The sequence below is a fragment of the Amphibalanus amphitrite genome, unplaced genomic scaffold (genome assembly GCF_019059575.1).
Source record: "Amphibalanus amphitrite isolate SeventyFive unplaced genomic scaffold, NRLGWU_Aamphi_draft 000044F_arrow, whole genome shotgun sequence".
Classification (NCBI taxonomy): domain Eukaryota; kingdom Metazoa; phylum Arthropoda; class Thecostraca; order Balanomorpha; family Balanidae; genus Amphibalanus; species Amphibalanus amphitrite.
This window is the reverse complement of record NW_024881540.1, coordinates 1153670-1175394: the sequence shown is the minus strand read 5'-3', so window position 1 is coordinate 1175394 and position 21725 is coordinate 1153670. Positions and strand designations below refer to the sequence as shown.

Sequence of the window (21725 nt, the reverse complement as noted above, 5' to 3'; positions counted from 1 at the left end):
GTTCTAGTTTCTTTCATGGAGACTAATACAAATACAGGTTGATTGAGGATGCATTTGATCAGATGGTCTCGTTCTCGTCGGGCGGACGGCTTACGACGGACGCGATGTAAGTACCAAGCGACCTGAACCGGGCCTGAACGTGACCGACACTGGCTCCGTGGCCCTCGCAACACCCGCGTGGGCTGCACGAATTCAAATGAGGCATGCCAGCAAATTGAACTCATTTTGTAGCTATCGAGAAGATGAAAATTCGGGCCGTGGACCCAGGTATTCGGTTTAGGTCTAACGGCCTTTTGTCGGTCGCCGGTGGTAACCCGGTGCGGCAAGCCGACGGAACAACAAAAGTCATCTAAGGCGGCGCAACAAGACACCACTTGGCTCACCACATGATTAAAGCAGTCGTTCTGTTGAACGATATTCAGACCGACGGTACAGGAGGCTTCGACACATCTCATGGTCTGCAACAACTAGATATAAAAGGAGTCACACTGTAGCCCTCCCTCGGTCCCAGCCCGACCTTTCCAGCCGCGCGCGAACGCTCGTTCAAAAAAGGCAGTTTTAGACAATAGACAACCCTCACTAGTCTCCCGATTATTGCGGTTCTGCTCCCTACAACCTCACTTCATACACGAGAGGTCTGCTGGACGGTTAGCCCGCCGAGGACCACCAGCTCGCCGTTCTGGGTCCTCAGAACTGCGTACCGTGTCGCGCCGGCTGACGCTCCTCTGGTCTGACACGGGCGGCGCCGGCCGGGTCCGGCGACTCGGCCTGACCGGGCACAAACCGTTCCAGCGAGTCGGTGCCGGGCGGCGGCGGGTGCACCGGGTAGCCATGAGGACAGGTGACATCGCGCGCCGCGTACAGACCCTCCGGCCGTGAACAGGTACGCGGCGGCGGCGGCGGCTTCTGGCGGGCTCGCCGGTCAGTGCGCTGCAGCGACATGCTGCGCGCCGCCTCGACCGGCTGTCCGCCGCCGGTGCCCGGCACGCCCGCGATGCTGCGCCGGTAGCCGGCCGTCTCGGGCCGCCGCGTCGACCGCAGCGCCGTCGGCACGTCGTCGCGGTCTTCCACCGGGTCCGTCTCGAAGCGCACCGTGGGGAACTCTGCCGGCTCGGCGCGCGGCTCCGGAGCCAGCGCGGCCGGCCGGGGGACAAAGTGGAGACTGGACGAGCTGCGGCCGCCGACGGAGGAGCTACAGCTCAGCTGGAGGGAGCGCGCGCTGCCCACGGACGCCGAGTCGGGCTCGCGGCCGGCCGCCGAGTGGTCCGCCTCCTCCGGGTCGTCCGGCAGGTCCACCTGGCACGTGGAATCGGTCCTGTACACGACGCGACACCCGCTGCCCGTCGACAGGCCGGATACAGATCCGCGCAGCGCCGGCACCGTTTCACTGTAGATACCGCTAGAGTCGCTGGCCGGGCCGGCCGCGGGACGCGTCTTGAGGATGCCGCGCGGAGGTCGGTCGGACGGCGTGGTCGGGCCAGACGCCTCAGTCGGTGTCCTCGGCATCACGCGTTGCAGCAGCCCCTGGGCCAACGACTTCTCCGGCAAGGTGATGCCCTTTTTCTTGGTTTGAACTTTGTTGGCAGATTTGCTATTCTGCTTCGCAGATGAGGGTCGCAGTTGATGCGATGAACCGTGAAGACTTCCGGACCCTGAGCGTGGAAGGCTGGCTGAAGCGACACTGTTTCTCGAGCGCACACTGCCGCTCCTGGAGCCGGCTGACGCGACTGGCCGCTCCCTGCCGAGCGTGCTGCTTCTGCTGCTGTTGCGGCTGACGGCGGCCTTGGAGTGCTGCTCCCTGTCGCGCACTGTCCCGCGGTCCAGGGAGCGCTCCTTGGCCAGCGGCGCGGAGGCCCGCTCGGCGCGCTCGCCGCAGCTCCAGCCAGCCTCCAGTGGCTCTCTGGCACCACCCTCCGCCGCCCGGCGCGTGGACACACTCCCCTCGCTGGCCCGACGCGCGCTGGGAACGCCCCCGTTACCTTCCACCGGCATATCGAGGAGGTCGTCCCCGCTGGCCGAGCGCGCCAGCAGTCTCGGTCGGAGCACACTCTCCCGGCTGCCGCGCACACTGACCGACCGTGAGCCGGCCTCCGAGAGGCTGCTCTGACGCTGCAGGCGCCGCTCGCGCACTTTGAGACGCTGCTTCTGATAGTACACACCACCCAAGATCAACAAGTTCAACAGTACAAAACACACCCCAACTACGACCACTATGCTGAGCATGCCGGTAGCGGTGGCCGGCGCCGTCTCCTGCACGTCGCCGCCGGAGTCACCGTGCCGGCTGTCGCCCGGAGCGGCCGCCGGCGGGGGTGACAGCGTGTGCGGGTACTGACGCGGCGGCGGTGTGCTCGGTGCCAGCGGCGGCGGCGGCAGCAGAGGCCCGCCCGGCGCCGGCGGAGGCACCATCGGCATCAGGTTGTCGTAGTCCTCCGGCATCGGGCCCTCGAACGCGCCCGGGGAGGAGGCCAGGTGGCCCAGCACGACCCGGTTCCAAAAGTCCAGCTCGACGTGTCGGTACTGGGAGCTTTCCCGTGGCCGTGTTCCTGAAAGTCGCAGAGAGCATTGTTGGTATAATGTCGAGTAATATGCGTAGTGTGTACCGTTGAATCGGATAATGAGGTTCGATGTTACACGGGATTCGTAGTGCTCCATAAATACCCGGGCTATCAACTGCCTACGCATACCATGAGCTGTTTAAGTGAAAATTGGTCTCGTAAAGTGAGGGCTAATATCTGCTCACATCTAGCATCAGGAATCAGGAGGCGGTGAGCCACTTTTGTCCTTGGTCCTTACCCAGCTCCAGATAGCGCTGGTTGAGTTTGTCGTATTGCCGCCAGATCAGATCGTAGAACGGTGAGTCGCCACTGGGCTCTGAAATAAAGCCCTCCTGCTTTCTGGCTCCATTGGGGTCCCTGGCAACAGTCGGCTACAAGTCAGACCCCTAAACGCACACAGCCAGCCAACGGCATGGAAACAAGACACGTGTAACTCTTCTCCCTGCGTCGCCGGCCTAGTGAAATATCATCCGCTGGCAATAACAGCGTACTTATTGGCGAGAAAAGCCATAGCGACATCGACCTCCCACGTCACTGACCTCCCAACGGGCTAATGAAAAATGAGAAGCTTGTTCCGAGCTCAGGGCTCCGGGCCTGCTAGCCTAATTTAAGGCTATCACTACACGCGCTAACTTTCCTTCAAAGCTTCATTTAACGTGTCAACTGATACGATCACCTGCGTGCCTCGACGAAGCCCCGTCACGGGAGCAGGCCGTGCCGTACCCCGTTTTGACGAAGCTGCTCCAGGCGGTCATCATGTACTCGGAGAGCGCCTTCTCGGCCCGCGTGAAGAACAGGTTGGACTGCGGCGCCAGCGGGACACCGAACACGTAGGGTAGTTCATCGCCGGGCACGCTGCCAAACTGTGGGCAGGGGTGGAGGGGAGGGGGGGGCCGTCTCAGCGCTCTGTCCCGCACAGCACTGTCAACTGGGTCATGCTCATGACTCAGGTACTGTGTTGCCTCAACCGCTCGACAGAAAGAATACTTTAGACATGACAAAGCTGCCTAATGTCCACGTAATTCGACACAAAATAATGACATTTTGCTGACGCATTTTATCACTACAGTCGCATATATCATAGGTCAAAAGCCTAAAATCTAAAAGCAAAAGCCCGAAAGTAAAATAAGAGACAAACATGTTTGATCCGAGACTTGACCTGAAGTTGACTTTGAGCCGCCCCTCACCTGACGGTCGCCTCCGGCGTCTGTCACATGACTGAAGACGTACATGTAGGACCGGCTGGTGGATTGCGCGTGCAGGTCGGCCAGCCGGACCAGCGGCGCCACTACCATGGCATCGCTGAGCAGCTGCAGCGTCTGTCCGATACCAGAGCCCGTTAGCAAGACATTCTCGAAATTCGCTCCCCTCGTGTTGTCTGTAGCAGTTCAGATTGGCTGAGCTGTGCCTATGACATGAAATGTATCGATTCAACTGAGCAGACAGTACCATTCCATGTCTTGAACTCTGACATACAATCCACACTGATTCCATGCTCGAGTTACAGTCCACCACACTCATTTCATACGCGAGTTACAGTCCCCCGGCGCTCATCCCATACGCGAGTGACGCGAGTCCCGAATGCAGCCGCTGTTTACCTTGTCGCGGTAGCGGATGACGTTCATCTGGGCGTCCATGTAGCGATTGGTGGCCATGTCCAGTAGCTGCCGCGTGTAGCGCCGGTATCCAGCTCTGTAGCGTACAGACGCGTTAGGATGGTTAGAGGACACGGTTTTAATTAGTTTCATGGCACATGGGATGGCTGTGTCGTATAAAGGCGTTGCGCGCTGCTTGGCGAAAATACACGCATCATTGTAGTCAGCCTCAAAATTAATGTATTTGATGTGATGAAATGAAGCAGAAATCTAATCGAACCATGACGCTGCGACGCATCTCACTGAAATAAATAAACAAAATGAAATAATGAAATGCATGTTTCATGGATGAGCTCGTGTGATCAGGCAGTGGCGGCTCCCGTCTCGGCCCGGGCGCGCAGCAGCTCACCTGAACAAGGAGCTGATGAGCCGGTCACGCTCCTCTCGACTGAGACCGGTGCGCAGCTGGCGCTCACTCAGCAGTCCCAGGTCGCCCTGGGTTGTCACCCCGAACAGCAGCTCGAAGCGGCTGAGGCTGTGGGCCAGGTCGGCAGCATCCCGCGGCCAGCGCGGCACCACGATGTGGTCCTCGGACGGGCTCAGACTGGGCGCGTAACGCGGCCACTGGGGTGGGGATTTTTGTTAGTATCTCTCACTTATTATCCATCGCCAGCCGTGAGTGCTAGTGAGCCTGCCTGCATCCATCATCTTCGTCAATCATCGCGACATGTGACGGTTACAAGCCTACAATGATAGGTAATCATACAGCTGTTTGCTAGCTCATTTATAGGTCAGTTGAAACGTGGTGTCACTTGATCAATGAGGGTCAGATTTCGACCCATTTGACATTTTTTTTTTTAGTTAGAACGGCGCGGAATGGCAATTTAAAGCTCTCTTCAATAAAAAGGAACACCACATTTGAAATCACGCCACATTTGTCACCTCATTTGACATTTATACCAAGATCAACAGTGGATTTAGGTTAAGCTCATATTCAATTTAATTTCCATTTCCATGTTCGCTCAATTACTTGCCGGAAAGTCGACATTGACCAGCTGCCGGACGGGTTTGGAGCGGAGACACTCGAGCAGCTGGTGGTCGCTCTGCATGGAGCAGTTGAGCGCCCTGGCCACCGAGACAGTGACGTTGATGGGGTCGGCTGTCATCGCCCACGGGCTGAGTGACGAGCCGGACATCAGGATCACCCGCTGGAATAGCACTGCAGGGCAGGGGGATACACGGAATTAGAGACAACCCGGACACCTAAACAGCACAGTCAGCAGCACGGGGGGGATAACCGGGATAATGGACGACCCGGACGTCAGGATCTCACTTTGGAACTTCACTGCTTCGCAGTCCACAGTCTCATGTCACACATGAAGCAAACGAATTATAGCAGCACTACATAGCAACAGAAATGAAAGAGAGTATGAGCCGTATTGAGTCTTGAGGGGCGAGGGCTTCGGGGCATCAAGCCTGTAAGGTGGCGCACTGAGCAGCAAAACGTACATTTGACTATATAACGCAGTTATCTATCGGTATATAGAGAACGATCCTTCATTTCTCACAGGAAATCAGCTGCATCGAATGCTAGGCTGTGCCGCATCACACAGGCTGGGTGACACATTCTGTCCCTGTGACCCTACGCTCACCATAGACACGCTTACTGTGACAGGGTCGGCACAGGTAAGCATGCCTGTGAGCCGTGAGGAGTAGAACATCATTATTGTCAACTGTACGCATGCAATGCTGCGATTAAAGATTATTACGGAGACTTCAATGATAGTGCTAAAACCAGCACCAACTTATGCCTTTTCGATATCGAGGACAACAATCAGTGGCTGACACCCCTTACCGTCGGGATTGGAGTTGAGCGGCGACACGGCGAGCAGGCTGGAGCAAACGGCGCCCGTGCCGTGACCCATGACCGTCACGTTCGTCGGGTCGCCGCCGAACTGTTCGATGTTGTCCTGCAGCCATGACAGCGCTGCACGCTGGTCGTACAGCGCAAAATTGGCGAATGTCGAACCGCTGGTGACGGTGGGCTTCAGAAAACCTGCGTTGAAAAAAAGGAAGCTCGTGAGGTATAGGTAGGCTGTCGGGAACGTACCGTGGCATACTTCAACAGTATCAATGAAGCTGTGCTTTCGCTAGCCCTTCAAGAGTAAGATTTTACCCTTTTACCGGTTTTACTCATTTTCGGCATCAGCGCCGCGCGCTCTTACCGAGCACCCCGAGCCGGTAGTTGACGGTGACGACGATGACGCCGCCGAAGCTGGCCAGCACGGTGCCGTCGAGGCGGCGCGCCTGATCGCCGGCCGACTCGCCGTGGATGTAGACCAGCACGGGCAGCCTGTGACGCTGGTGATACCGGTGTCGCTGGGCGTCTGTGAAAGACACCAGTGCCACAGTCAGCACTCGACGGTATATAACGTCAGAGACTGGAGAGTTCGCAATAGACGGTGAGTGTCTGCGGGTGACAATTTATGTTTTTTCTGTCTGTTAGTCTGTTTGTTTGTTTGTTTGTTTGTTTGTTTGTTTGTTTGTTTGTTTGTTTGTCTGTTTGTTTCTTTGTTTGTTTTTGGATTATGCCCTATTGGTCTAATGACACCATTTCAGGACCGCAGGATATTAGGGGTTGGGGGATGGGGCATTGATCTGGGAGCCGAGCACTATGTGGTGCGCTGCCGAGGGCGGCTGGGCGAGCCGTCTCAAGGGACAGCCCACCCAGCCTCGCTAACGGTCATCCCACCGCACGTGAGTCGGCTCCCGGTGGAGCTTCTCACGCGTGCAGTGATGTTCTCCATAGGCGGCGGAACGTGGAGGGCACCGTGCCCCCCCTTTGCTTTTGGCATTTTAACATTAGCCCTATGGGCATTGCATGGAAAGAATGGGACCAAAAGTCGGCAGTGTCCCCCCCCCCCTTAATTGAAGGTGTTCCGCCGCTACTGGATTGTTCTCTGTTCAGTCCAGAACCGGGTGTTGTGGAGAAGAATTTAATGCGTCCCGAAGGTAGATAAGATCAAGGCCATATGATAACAGGGCCGGGACGGCAGCACAGCAGGTAAAGCACACTTTTTGTATGTTTTTTTTTGTCGTCATTCTTTACCTATTATTGTCTTTTGTATTTAAATTGATAGACCCATCGATGCCGGTACATTCGTTTCAGATTCCTAATTCCAGGCAATGCCAAAATACGATAAACATAAGTGGGTAGATAGTAAATGCGAGCACATGTATTGGTATTGGCATTTACGGTTTATAATAAGTTGGCAGCATTCCGGCGCTACCAAATCCCGTTAACAACACTTGATATGATGGCAGCAAGTGGAGCTTAGCCGCAACTAACCGTCTTAGAAGGCTAAAATGATGTTAACAACGGGATCAGGGTATCCTCCACAGGCCCTTGAGGTTCATAGAGTACGAGTGACCCTTGACTCCTTACTTTTCGGTCTGACAGCGAGCGGCTCATTGTCTGCAGCCCTACTCTTGAGCACGCCCATTTCTAAATTTTCCCGACAGATACCAAGAAATTCGCGATTGAACAGTGGAGGTTGGATAGTGCGCAACAAGCTCTATGGAGTTGAGCTATAGGCTTCGTCATCACTGCAGTTGATATAAGGTGTTCCACTACCTACCGCTTGCAGAGGGGTAGGGAGGGTGAATTTGAACGCACTTCTCTGACTTCCGAACGAACGAAAGAGACAAGGTCATCGGCAAACAAATTCCTTCAATCAAGATGGTAAGTCAGGTGACGGTCAGGTTATACAATAATTAGCTTCAATATTCGTAGAATCCAAGCTCAGACAGTGAATAGTTTTTCGACGAAATTCTGCAGAACCAGAAGCGTGACTGTTGCTATTAGTTGAAGTGCCTTGTTTGATGGCAGTTAGACAAAGGTCAATATCGGGTCAGGTTAGGTCACAATAGGTCATCACAAAATCCTGCTGATTGGAATATGGTGACACGAGTTATTGGTCAATGGTCGTCTGTTTTCTAATATGACGAATTGATAACAATTATAAGTATGATTGGGCAAAAGCAAGGACAAGTAGGTACAGGTCTAGGTCGGGTCAAAGCCAGGCCAAATTGGGTCAAATTCTAAATTTGAATGCTAAGGTCAAATTTTTACTTACGCTCTGAACGTTTTGCGTGACGAATTTCACGGTGCTATATTATTTTTCCTGTACTGGGCATGTGCGAAGCATCGAGACAGCTTGCTGGAATGTTGAAATGTTAAATATGTTGAGCGCTGCTTGAGTTGATGAATCATTGGCCTGCGAGCACTAATAACATTTGACTAATTCCACCCTACAATGACTGGGCGTGAAGTCCCATGTGGCATCGCTGACTGATCGCGGTGATTGGCATTTGTCACCCTCCCGGCCGGAAGTGACACATCCGCTCTCCTGGAAGGAACAGCACAAAACCGCAATCCACGTGGCAACTCTTAGCTCAACGTCGACTCCATTGGCGGCTCACAAACCCAGTTGGAGCGCGGCCAGTTGGCAGATGTCAAACGGACGAGCTCGCGGCTCAGCGCGCCCCACCTGGCGCGAGCTGTCCGCCGCTGCCGGCTGCCTGTGCGCCGACTGAATGACGGGACAGACGGGACGGGAGCCGAGCGTAGCCCGCCGACCGGAGGTCCTATTTAGCGGTCCGCTCTGCCCTAATTAACACTCGTTTTTGTGTGAGGGATGCCATGTTCTGAGCCAAGTCCCAGAACTATTTACCCGAACAGTCGCAAAAGTCGGGACGAGGAGTAAATACCAACCAAGCCAGCAGTTGTGCAACTCAGGGCGTGATGTTTTGAATGACTCCTGATGTTTTGTTACGCCATCGAGCATCGAATTTTCCTGTAGCGTTATGTAACTTTGACCGACGACTTGTTGATGGAAATGTGCTGCTAGCACAAAGAAAAAAAAAACATGCTCAATATGTAAAGCTGCTCAACGTGCTACCTAATGAACGATATAGGTAACGTCTCGTGTCATCAATTACACATCTCAAACCCTTCCATATTATCTGCAGAAGCTGATAGCATGGCAGTGAAATGAGATAATTTGGTGATGAATCAAACGTAACAAACAGGGAAAGTTAAGCATGAAACAAGATTAAAGGTGGAAACAGAAATAGCGTGTTTAATGAAGCAAGCGTCGATCAGCGGAGACGGGTATTCCGTATTACTTCCTACAATAAATCTACATGTACTGCTGATAGGTATGTAGCGCCATCTGAGAATGTCATGACATGGGAAGGTGGCAGACTATCAAAGGATGGCCTTTGTTGAAACCATTTAGGGAGACAGCAATTAGGTACCTAAGTGCTGAATTGGTACCTAATGTAAGCGTATCCTGCTGGAATATGAGCAGTAGTCGCCACGCATTTTGATTGTGGATCGCTCTTAAATGTAAATACAATACAATACAATACCTACAATACGAATGGCGCCTGTTGGATGTTTGGGGCCCTGGGAGTGGTAGGACTGAAACGGTATGGGGAGGTGTGTTCTTTTAATGTTGGGAAGTCGGAAAGGGCTGCGAAGGAGAGGTGCATGACGTGCGTCATGCTGGATCCTGGTGAGTCGGGAGATTAATGGGGTAAAAAGTGTGACAGGTTTATATATGTAAATACCGAGTATTGCCTCGGTGTGACAGGTCCCTGACATACGTGTAGGCGCGTGATAACTTTACGAAATAAGGAATATAAAGATCTGATATATAAGCGAACATGCCGCTCCCCATCGACAAGAACGCGTGTGTAGAAATAAGGAATGTAGAAAATCGGAACGCGAACATTCACAAGAATCGAACCGTTAACCGTACCTTCCCAATTTGGATGTCTCAGATCAACTGGTGATCTAGAAGGTCGGGTTGATGAGGCTGAAATTAAGCTTAAGTTTTCCGTGGACAACTTAAGCGAAAGATACAAGAAGAGGGTCCAACCATTAACCAATCTTTTTTTTTGTGTGTGTCAAGGCGGGTCGAATAATACCAACATGTTCTTCTCGTTCGGAAACAGTACCTTGATGTTTTGTGTTGACATTGTTTGATTTCGAATGACCTCGTGTGGCCTAGAATGACCTTGACATACAGCGGGTCTTGAATGATGTAGGCATTCGTGGGAGATGGTCACGTACCTTTGATCAATTTCGCCTCACACATCGTTAACCCTCGCCGGCACAGGTCATTCTGCGTCCATCGACGGCACATGGGGAGGGGGCATGACGGCCCTCTCACGCACGTTTGGCCCCTAATTGAGCTAGAGCCTCGCGGAAAAAAATCATCTTGTAGGTCGTTACGAGTCAAAGCCAACCGTACCCGATTTTAAGGCCATAGGTCAAATGGTGACCCCTGAGGTCAGGTCAATGACCAAAAAGTTGGGAAAATCGGGACTTGTTAGAACGTCATAAAGTGTGGCTATTATGGGGTTTTCGGGGTGATGATCAATAATATCATGTTCATAGGCGGCGAAACGGGGAGGGCACCGGGGCACCGTGCCCCCCTTTGATTTTGGCATTTTAACATAAGACCTATGGGCGTTGCATGGAAAGAATGGGACCAAAATTCGGCAGTGCCCCTTTAATTGAAGGTGTTCCGCCGCTACTGATCATGTTAGTTTTGATCACAGATGCTGCCTTAACCCTCGCCGGACCTATTGGTATTCTACATATGCGCCGGCCGAGGGGGGGGGGGGGGGTACGACCCCCCCTCGCCGTTTTGCCCCTGGTGGAGCTAGCGCCTTGCGGAAAAAACGAGCGTGTGCGCCGTTACGAGACGCAGAGATTGATGCCTACCCGATTTTAAGGTCCTAGGTCAACTGGTGACCTCTGAGATTAGGTCAAGTGCTCCAAGGTACGGTTCAATTTTTTGGTGAATAACTTCGCAAAAAACGCCCACAGAGCCGCGATTTTGGCAGCATCGTGTTTGCCTCGCTCAGGCGCGTCGAATGATATACCTACTTTTTGTTTGGGTCAGGTCAACTTAGGTGTTGACCTCAGGTCACGGTCAGGTCAGCGCCCCCAGGTCACGAAACTGGTCGAAAGAGATCATGTCGCATATCATTCGATTCGGCATGTCTTCCTGAGTCCATTGGTGGCTTTCCCGACTCGCTAGCTTAACCCTCGCCCTGGCAGGGCATTTTTCATAACACGGCCTGGCAGGGGGGGGGGGGTCGATGCGACCCCCCCCTCGCGATTGGCTCCTATGGCACCTAGAAACACCAAATTTGGTAGGTAGGTGGGCCCCCTGGAGTTCTCGCCCCTGTGCAAATTTGGTTGCTCTAGGTCAATATTTAGGGGGGTTTTGGGGGTATAAATGTAAAAATTTCGCTAAAAACAGGTCAAAAGTTTTTCGCTTATAACTTTTGATCTAATTAAGATAGAGCAAAAAGAAAAGCACCAGTGAACTCAGCACGTCAAGGCGCGTCGAATGATATACTTTTTAGCTTGCTTAAGTGTACTTAAAGTTTTTCTTAAATTTTAAGTAAACTTAACTTAATAAATTAAGTTCTAGTTAACCAAATTGCATCATATCGCATATCATTCGATTCGGCTGATCACCAGGAACACAATGATACCATTTTTTAAGCTCTAGCGTCATTATGTGCCAAGTTATTGGCAAAAACGTCATTTGACCTCAGTTGACCTCATTTGACCTGACCCATGGATAAGTACACCGAGCAAAGAAGCACCAAGTGACCTGCTGCTAAGTACTGTGGTTTCAAAGGACAAAAGTGATAGAAAGAAGCGGATATCTCCATTATTTTCCGAATTTAGTATTTTCCCATAGGCTTAACATTACGACGTAATGACCTCTAACTGACCTCAGGTCAGTGACCTCAAAAAACCCGAACTATATGTTATACAACTCGGTGAACTTAGCACATCCTGAAAGTTTGAAGGAAATCAGTCCAAAACTGTGAGTTGGACAGGTGCAAAAAGAAAATTGAAATTTGACCATGACCTTGTACCGGTTTTTCTGACCTGGTGACCTGACCCAAGGTCACCCGGACCTGAAATTTTCAGGTCATATGTAAAAAGGTTGCCCCATAGGCTGTGCCAAATTTGGCGGCGCTGCGCGCCGCCGTTTTTACGCTATCTTCGAAAAACCTTAGGGGGGGGGGTCGCATCGACCCCCCCCCCTGCCAGGGCGAGGGTTAATTTGATCGGGAGTTATTGACGAAAAACTAATATGACCTTGATGACGTCATAAATGACGGCACGCAAGGTCAAAATTGCAAAAGTGACGCATCTTACCTTGCAAGGAGTGCATCAAATCACGATTCTGTGTGCTTGAGATAGTTGGAGATCGTTCCCGGCGCCAGATTAGCAGTTTTCATTTTTTCCCCATTGACTTCTAGGTAATGGTGAGGTCACGAAAATGACCTGACCTCTTATGATCTTTAGGAAAAATCCGAGATATACAACTTGTGAGACTCGTAATGGATACTAGATCCTGCAAGTTTCGTTTCCCTGTGAAAGCTCCTCTGGCAGTGATGGCGTTGCGAAGTTGCGACATCTGAAGACCGTGCAGAGGTTCACTTATGACGCCATAGGTCAGTGACATGATCTGACCCGAAAATGCGGCTAGTGTCAAAAGATTTGGCTTGAATCAAAGGTCAGGTATGCCAGGTTTCAGCTCTCTATCGCCAGCGTGGTCGGAGCTATCGCGAAAAAAGGGGGTGGCGGCGCCCCCCCCCCTCGGCCGGCGAGGGTTAATGCATTTAGGCCAGGTCGGGTCAGGTCAGGTCAACCAGTAGGGTCCTGCCGGGTATTCGTAGTAGGTGTCAACCGCCTCTGACAGCTTCGTAACATGTTATGAAGGCACCGAAACTACTTAGTCAATATTCAAATTATTGCTAAATTCGAATTCAGCTCCAAAAACTGGCCTGGAAACATGTAACATTCGAAAAAGTGAACCGAGGTCATGAAAGGTCAATGACCTCACCTGACCTTCAGGTGACTTTGACACCTACCCTTATGCATGGGAGCAGCATCATGTCACATTTAAACGCTTGAGATTACGAAAAGGCTGCAAGCGCGTGGCTAATGCGAGCCGACTTAGGTACGCCTAATCGCGATTCCAGCCAAACATGCTCTCGATAAGTAGGTCACTTTGGACAGTGTCCAAAAGTGACCAGAATTAAACTAATATTTTTTTAGGATAGGTTTAAAATTAATTAATGCGGGAGTACCGAAAGTTTCGTCACGATCGGCCGCTTTTTACACGAGTTATTTGCGAAAAACCTCAGGGGGAGGCTTCTCATCCCTCGCAGTGCCTGTGAGGCATGAGAAACTCAGGGCTGCTAATACGGTTGTTACCTCATATTTTAATTAACCAAAACCTCAATTTAATAAACCCATACCGGGGGTTCCCGAAAAAGCAGACGGATTTAAAATTCGTCTATTTTGAAAGCCATAAACCCCAGAAATATCAATGTCGCAGCAAACTATAGTATATTCAAGGTTATTTTGTGGGATGATATCTTTTTTTGTGGGATGATCAATGATCATGACCGTGTTGCAAGCTCGGAGCCGTCCGGACAGCACATTGTCCATGAGACTACCAAAACGCTACAGACACAAGACGGGCATGAGTCACTTGTGCCACCTCCGCGCGGCACATGTCCGGTCACATGCCCCGAACCGCGCACTTTCCTGATTGTTCAGCTCGCTGATGGTTTTCCTTTTCATCCAGTGCACCTAAATCTCGAGATGTCCCCAAATAACAAATATAGGGGCGTTGAGGTCCGCATAATACACGTGCCATGAGCTCATCTCCAGCCGAGAGAGCAGCTGCGGCTCCCCGGAGCGCGTCGAACCCAGTTACAGGTTGCGGTGACCGTTTTATACCGCTGGGCGTTCAGTGTCTCACTCCAGCCCACCTTATTCTCAAAGCAAAATGATCCAAATCTCGTGTCCTCTCAGGTGTTCTCCGGGTTCGATCTCGATCATTTCTTGCCTTGCACAATGCATATGTTTGCGACGCTTCCCTTTATTAACCCGCACCGGGCCGGTGCTCTGAGATTCCGCGCCGGGCCGCGGGGGGGTGTTTGAACACCCCCCCCCCCTTCTAACTCGGCTCCTGGGCCACGTAGCGACACGCGGTAAGCGGCAATCGAAAGAACGTCAAAAATAAGGACGAAAACACTTCGGTCATTTTTTGGGTCAGGTCAAAGGTCAGGTCACCAGAGGTCACCAAAGGTAAAATGTTGACTATTTCAACATTTTGGAAACTGCCAACGGCTATCTCGGGAACCGATAGAGTTACAGCGCCGCAAAAAAGCGCATTCGATAGCCCTTTTACAGACCTTTCTGAGTAATGTTCTCAGATTTGACCTCAGGTCAACGGTTTAGCCTCCAGAGGGCAAAAACTCCAAAAATAGCCGTTTTTACGAAAAACGTTTTTTCGGCAATAACTTTTGACTCAAAAGAGCTATGGCATTACTTTTGCCAGCATCGTGTTCCACTCGTCGAGACGCGTCGAATGAACTATAATTTGACCTTGAAAGGTCAACTTGAAAATTTGACCTCAGGTCAAGGTCATGACCTGACCGGAAAAGGTCATGTTGCATATCAGTCGATCCGCAACGTCGAGCCGAACACATCTAAGGCGTTTTCAGCGCTCTAGTACGCCTCTATCAGAAGTTATCATCGAAAAACTGTTAGATTCTGTTCGTGACCTGAGATGACCTCGGGGACATAACGAGGGGTCACAGTTGCCATTTTCTGGTTCAGTGTGCCTATTTTATCTACATCTCGATGCTTGAGAGTGTCTAGAATAGCGTTCGTGCAAAACAGACGCTTTTCAATTTTCTCCCATTGACTTATAATGGAGAGGCCGCAAAATTGACCTGACCTTAGGTCACCGATATCAAAATTCCGAGATATACATTTGATAGATAGTGTTGCTCTAATCAATCGCTGAAAGTTTCAAGGCAATCATTCAGTCGGTGTAGCTATGACGAGCATTCTTATTTTTTCTGAGGTGAGGTCACTTGGCGTGACCTGGTGACCTGACCTAAGATGACCTGGGTCTGAAATTTTCACAACATGTGCGGAAAAGATGCAGTAACAGGTGTGCCAAAAACGGCGGCGCTCCGCGCCGCCGTTTTTGAGATATCTGCGAAAAACCGCAAGGGGGGTTGTTCAAACCCCCCCCCCCGGCCCGGCGCGGGTTAAACATGGCTATACTATACCAGCTCAAAACTACGGTTATTGGTGGCAAGGGCGGCGCCACCGTGGGGGCAGTGGGGGCAGACTGCCCCCACTGGCAGGAGGCCGTGGGGGCAAGACTATGTTTTTGCCCCCACAAAATTTGGCTGATGTTGAAAAGGGAACAGAAGAGCAGTGCAACATTCATGATAAGCGGTTATAGTACGCCTGTTTTTGACGGTTCCCGTATCAAGTGCATCAGCAAAACGTTCGTTCTCGGACCGTCTGTCGCATATCTCCTATTCCCACTCATTCTCCTATTCATGTTCATTCACCGTGATTGACTCCCGACAAATCATCGCCGTCACTTGCTGGCTGTGCGTCCAGTTAGCGATGGGCTACAGACTGGTAGGCCTCAATCACCCTTAATCGTCGAGAATGGTCACGTGCTGACTAAATACTAAGACGTACCCGTATCGGAGACCTCTATGTTGCAGCGTTAGCCGTCTCTGTAGGAAACGGGCTCTCTAGCAAAAGCTATTTTGTCTACAGAAATTAGTTACTGTGGAGCATATTGCTACCAGCCATGGCAACCACGTAAGCTCAGTTACGAACCAATTTCAGCGTGCCTTTAAGCAAGAGAGCCTATAAACGTAAAATTTAGGTGAAAACGAACTTATGGGACACCCTGTAGATATCCACACCAATCTCACGTGCTTTTAAGCATTTTTGGGATGTTTCGGTTGGATTCAGGTTCAGTCCGAGCTCAGTCTGGGTTTCGGTGGTTTTGCCCGGTGTGTGCCCTCAGTTCCGTTCATCGAATTCTGGCCCAAGGCAACGCAAGAGCGCTGCCGGCATCTAGTAATTAAGACATGTTTTCCCATCCTGAGGCTCTTAAATGAATGCTTCGAGCAAAATGGATGCCAGAATCGTGATCAGCGGCTACGAAATCATCACAAAGGACTTTTCATGTGTGAAAGTCAACCAAAGGTCATTCGAGGCAGGGGCCCGGGAACGATTTTGAAGTTGGGGGGCGAGCCTAAAATACCTGACATGATGCATATGAAACAGTGGCATAGCTAGGGGTCTAGGGGGACACGTACCGCCCCCCCATCGGGTTCAAAGGGACCCTCGGGTCCGAGGGGCCCTGCGGCGCCATTTGACCGCTGAAGGTTAACGATGGCCATATTACTACTCAGAAGGGCCCATTGAGCTCGTTAGATCACCTCATGGGCCCTAAATAACCACACTAAGATCTCCATAAGGGTCCCACGCCAGCTTCTGAGGGCCTCTTGCGGCTTTTAAGGGCACCTCGGTGGTCTCCAAAGGCCCGTTACTGGCCTCTGAGAGGTCTTACTGGCTTATGAGAGGCCAGTTCTAGGGGCATTTCCCGCCTGTAATGGTCCCACACTTATTTTTCTGAGGGCCCCATAACGGCAACTGTGGGGCCCTCGTCGGCGCCTATGAGGGCCCACACCGGTGTCTCTGAGGGTTTCACACCCCCAACTCTGAGTGCCTACATGACCATTGCCTATTAAAGCCCTATATCGGCGGCTCTGAGGACCCAACCAACACCTGCGCATCTAAAGGCCACCCACTGGTGACTTTTGAGGGCCCCACACCGGTGACTCTGAGGGCCCCACCGGCGTCTGACAGTACCATGCTGGTCTCTAAGGACCCCACAGGACTTCTTCCGCCGGCCTAAGGACCCCTTGCTGGTCACTGATACCCCCTGCCGGCTTGTAGAGAGTTCGCGTCAGCAGCTCTAAAGGCCCCACATCCGTCTGTAACGGCTCCACACCAGCGTCTATGAGGGCCCACATCAACGCCTGTAAGGACCCTCATCGGCGCCTCTGAGAGAATCTATATACTGCACCTCTGAGCGCCCACACCGGCACCTGCATGACAGCCCCACACCGGTGCCTCTAAAGGCCCCTTACCGGCGGCTCTGAGGGCCCTAGGCCGGTGATTCTGAGGGTGCTACCGAAAACCGAAGGCACCACACAAGCCCTTGGTGTCGCTGAGCTTTAATCCCATACCGGTCCTCCGAGGGGCCATGTCAGTGCACTCATTGCCCCACGCCCCTCCCTCACACCCGGAACTAGGTTATAACTATAGCAACGATTTTACCACCGTTGTACGTTAGGTATGTATTTAATCTCAAAGTTGACTCAAAATGGTCCAGTATAAAATCTGGCCTGCCAAACTTATGGCCAAGGTCATGCCCAAATCAAAGCGGGATGACAACAGCAGATGTTGTTAAATCGATACTGTATCAGCAGAAACCATTCAGATGGCAAGGAACATGCCGTGTGTTGATGTTAAGATGTATAAAGGAAACGAGAAGGAAAGAAGTCCGGAAAAGGGAGGAAATATCTTTTCTCGCTGCCTCAATGTTGAGGGGGCGCCGCCCCCTCGGCTCCCAAGTTGGGGGGGAGGGGGCAAGCGCCCCCGCTGCCCCCCCCCCTGTTCCCGGATCTATAAATTTCGAGATCACATGAGAACCATAATAATTTTGAATGGCAACATCTAGGGGCAAGGTGCTCATGGATTTTGCAGATTGGCGTATCAGACAACAGTCGGGTCACCTCAAGCTTGCCCCCACTGGCAAAAATTCGTGGCGCCGCCACTGGGTGGCGCTTTCTAGGAGTTGAAATATCTCCAAATTTATTGCCAGCATATTTCGCCTTGATTTACAAATATAGTAACTTGGTTGTACCTACACTTTTTTGTATGGCTACGTAAGTAAAATTAGCATCAAACAACATCGCACTGGCTTCCAGTTGATGAAACAATTTCCTCGATGATATAATTCAAAGACATTTTAGAAAAAGTAAAAACGTCCGTTTTTCGGGAACTCCCGGTACAAATCGACAAAAGTGCAAATTCGGGTATAGGTATTCGAACACGACTCTATCAACCGATAACCAGCAGTACCTAACAATCGATAACAATGTCCCGAAACTGGGATGAATCTGAGCTTGAACCTAAAAGCGTCGATTTTTTCAACGTCTAATGCTACTGAAGCCAAACGAGGTCACTTAATTCGCTAGAAGTTTGCAAGCCACTTATACAGAAAAAAAAACACTTATGTTTATCAACTGATGTGCTATCGATTGCAATTATTCCTAGTTCGTGCATTCAAGAGTTGCTATGCAAGTGTATTTTCGACATGGTCTGCCAATGACCTTATAGACCATCGCATGGCATTTAGAGATAAAATTCAAAGCGAAGGAATTACGTAGGGCAATGGCATGGTGCATGTCGTACAGAGTCATTTTCAGTGCTTTAGCTCTACTGGGCGAGAAAAAAATGCACCGATTTGGGAACGTGACCTTTGTTCGCCTCTTGCAGGTCAAACGGCTAGATGATTTGAATAATTTACGAAAGTACACACTTTCTACCCCAAGGGCTCCATGGTTTGCGAGTTTCGAGTCGATCCGAGGTAGGTAGCTGAATCTGGATTAAATATTTGCTGTGTTAACTGTTAACGGATATCAAATATCGATTGACTGACTTCTGAGATAATATTGCGAAGCATAGCTCTTGCAACCCGACCATCCATCGGCGATTATTGCCGACTAGACCGTTGGTGTCGTTTTTATGCGATGCCCTTGAAGGCGCAAGGGATGGGCATGGCGACGGGTGGTTGCCAAATTACCGATAATTCAATAAACACATACCTACTAAAGCGCATTTAATATTGTTTACAAATTACAAAATAGCATTGATAGATTTGGAAGACACGAAGGACACGCCAGCTGCATACGAGTATATATAATTACCTGTAAGGAAAGGAACACAATTTCATCAACTTCAAGTGTTATAAAAGGGACAAATTAAGTTTCCGTTAACCCTCGCCGGCACAGGCCATTTTACGTCCTTCGACGGCACAACGGGGGGTTGGTACGACCCCCCTCGCGTTTGGCCCCTGATCGAGCTAGAGCTTCGCGGAAAAAACGAGCGTGTTGCCCGTCACGAGAGGAAGCCGATGACACCCAATTTTAAGGTCCTAGGTTATCGGGTGACCTTCCAGGTCAGGTCAACACTGAAAAAAATAATGACACCTAAAAGGGGTGTTTTTTGAAGCGTACCAAAAACGCGCAGTTTTCTGGAGTCCGATTACACCCGAAATCAGACACTTTCTAGGGTATTATGACACTGGTTGAGGGTGTATTTTTACACCGTACGTCGTCAAATGATTCCCGGAATCATACGCCTTATGGAATAAAAATACACCCCAGGTCAACCGGTAGGGGTTGTGACGGGTATTCGTAATACGTGTCAACCGCCTGTGACAGCTTCGTAACATGTTACGAAGGCACCAAAACTACTTCGTAAATGTTCAAATGGTTGCTAAATTCGAATTCAGCTCCAAAAACTAGCCTAGAAACATGTAAAACTCGAAAAAGTGAACCGAGGTCACCCGAGGTCACCAAAGGTCAATGACCTGACCTGACCTTCAGGTGACCTTGACTCCCACCCTTATGTATGGGAGCAGCATCAAATCACATGTTTGAACGTTTGAAACCACGAAAAGCTTTCAAACGCGCGGCTAATGCGAGCCGACATACGCCGAATCGCGATTTCGGCCAAACATGGTCACGGAAAAGAGGTCACAGCCCACAGGTCAAAGGTCATTGGGGTCAGGGTCATGAAATTTTCAGGGAACGTGTAAAATTGATCAATGCGAGGGTACTGAAAGTTTCGTTGCGATCGGCCGCTTTTTACGCGAGTTATTCGCGAAAAACCTTAGGGGGGTTGCATCAACCCCCCCCCCCCCTGTGCCGGCGAGGGTTAATGAATGAGTGCGCCTAATTCGAAGTTTTTGTTCAACAGCATTAAAAGGCCGACCATTGCTGTCTTACCCTTATCTCCAGCTACTTCCTCTTGTCAACCATGGTAGTTGAGATGAGTAGAAGTAGGTACGTCAGTGAACACCACACCTACAGCTAATGAAATTCTTCTTTGATAATGTTGAGCATTATGGATAAATGTTAGTCTTCAATGTGTTGAAACTTTTATTTGAGGATGTGCTCAACACAAATGCGTAGTTGAATCACATAGCTAGAATATCACACATTCAGCTCCGCAGGAGAGCCGATGTTGTAGGCATTTTATGCCAAACATTTACACTGGCGACTGTCCTCCATAAACTTGTGTCTCCAACGCGTGCCGACCTAACTTCGGTCGTTGGTGCAGCCTACTTCGGCCTCCGTCGCTGACGCAGCCTGACGCGGCCTTATACCTTCAGCCACCGGCGCAGTCTACGTTCGGTCACTAGAGCGGTCTACTTTCGGTTACTGGTGTAATCTACCTTCGATCACCGGTGCAGCCAACGTTCGGCATCTGATGCAGCCTACCTTCGGTCACCGGCGCGTAGATATTGAGGTAGAGGCAGTCCTCGCTCTGCGGCGGCGCCGGCCCGGCCTGCCGGCGGCTGCCGGCCGCCGGCTCGCGCTGCGGACACCCGGCCGGCAGGCGAGTGGCGTTCAGCACCTCCGACTTGCGGATCGGTGTCTTGGGCGGCATGAAGCGGAGGTAGTCGACCGGCGGCGAGGCGTACGGCACGCCCAGGAACTGCATGACGCGCGGCAGTCGCACGTCGACCACCGGCGAGAGCAGGCCGCGCAGGGGGCCCACGCTGGTCTCCACCAGCTGGTCGCGCGCGAGGCCAGCGGCGGCCGCCACCACCAGCACCAGCAGGCCGGCCGTCCGCATGGCCGTCACATGGCTCAGCCTCAGCACCGCTCCCCGATCGCCCAGCGCAGCACCTCGCCTGCTCGCGGGGAGCTGGGACCGGCGGCGGACGGATGCCGGCCGGTCCTGGACACTGCCGGCCGGCAGAGCACGGGCCGACGCGGCCAGCACACTCCGGCACGTGCCGCGCGCTCAGCGGAGCCACACCTGCGCCGGCGAAACACGGCCGCACGTGGTGAACACTGGGGACGCGTCGCCGGCCGCCGCCCTCCCGAGACTCGTGGCTAAAATTAGCGCCCCTTGGCAGGCGCGCCGGCGGCCGGCAGCCACCGGACGAGCCGGGCCGGGAGACGGGCGCCCCTGCGGCGGCGACCGGCGCTCACCGGGATCTGTGGAGAGCGGCCGGATGACCGCAGTCACCGGCCTCCGGCGATCACAGCTCAGAGGTTCCAACAGCTGCTCCTCAGCGGACAGCAACAAATACGACATCTAATGCAACACGCTAGCATTTGTTATTATTAAATGAATAGCGTGATATCTTATACCAAAAGAAAACAACACGCACCATCAACCGACGAACCGAGGTGCCGTTTCTAGCGAGGAATGCTAAGAGACACCAGTGGCACGGTGTAAAGATCCGCTATCTAGACACTTGGCCATCGCACCATGTCGTAAGGTGGCCGACATTTTTAAACGGGCCAACATACTTGTCAGCTTGAC

The 21725-nt window shown here is 51.8% G+C and overlaps 1 protein-coding gene across 1 annotated transcript; it reads right to left on the bottom strand.

Moving 5' to 3' along the window:
* Positions 1 to 39: 39 nt before the first annotated feature.
* On the bottom strand, positions 40 to 21190 carry LOC122377387 (neuroligin-2-like). The gene is made up of 10 exons (XM_043357343.1): positions 20669 to 21190; positions 6376 to 6537; positions 6006 to 6206; positions 5185 to 5369; positions 4560 to 4774; positions 4154 to 4247; positions 3743 to 3874; positions 3279 to 3418; positions 2794 to 2912; positions 40 to 2543 (listed from the first exon to the last, which is right to left on the bottom strand). The coding sequence occupies exons 1-10, from the start codon at positions 21024 to 21026 to the stop codon at positions 688 to 690; spliced, it is 3462 nt and encodes a 1153-aa protein (XP_043213278.1). The 5' UTR covers positions 21027 to 21190; the 3' UTR covers positions 40 to 687.
* Positions 21191 to 21725: the final 535 nt, after the last annotated feature.

Bases quoted from the DNA above. Each gene is read 5' to 3' on its own strand.
- LOC122377387 (XM_043357343.1), bottom strand. From the start codon at position 21,026: ATGCGGACGGCCGGCCTGCTGGTGCTGGTGGTGGCGGCCGCCGCTGGC. The intron at 5,370-6,005 runs GTAAGGGGTGTC...CCTGCCCTGCAG, and splicing joins GCTCAACTCCAATCCCGACG to TGCTATTCCAGCGGGTGATC. The intron at 3,419-3,742 runs GTGAGGGGCGGC...CCCTGCCCACAG, and splicing joins ACGCCGGAGGCGACCGTCAG to TTTGGCAGCGTGCCCGGCGA.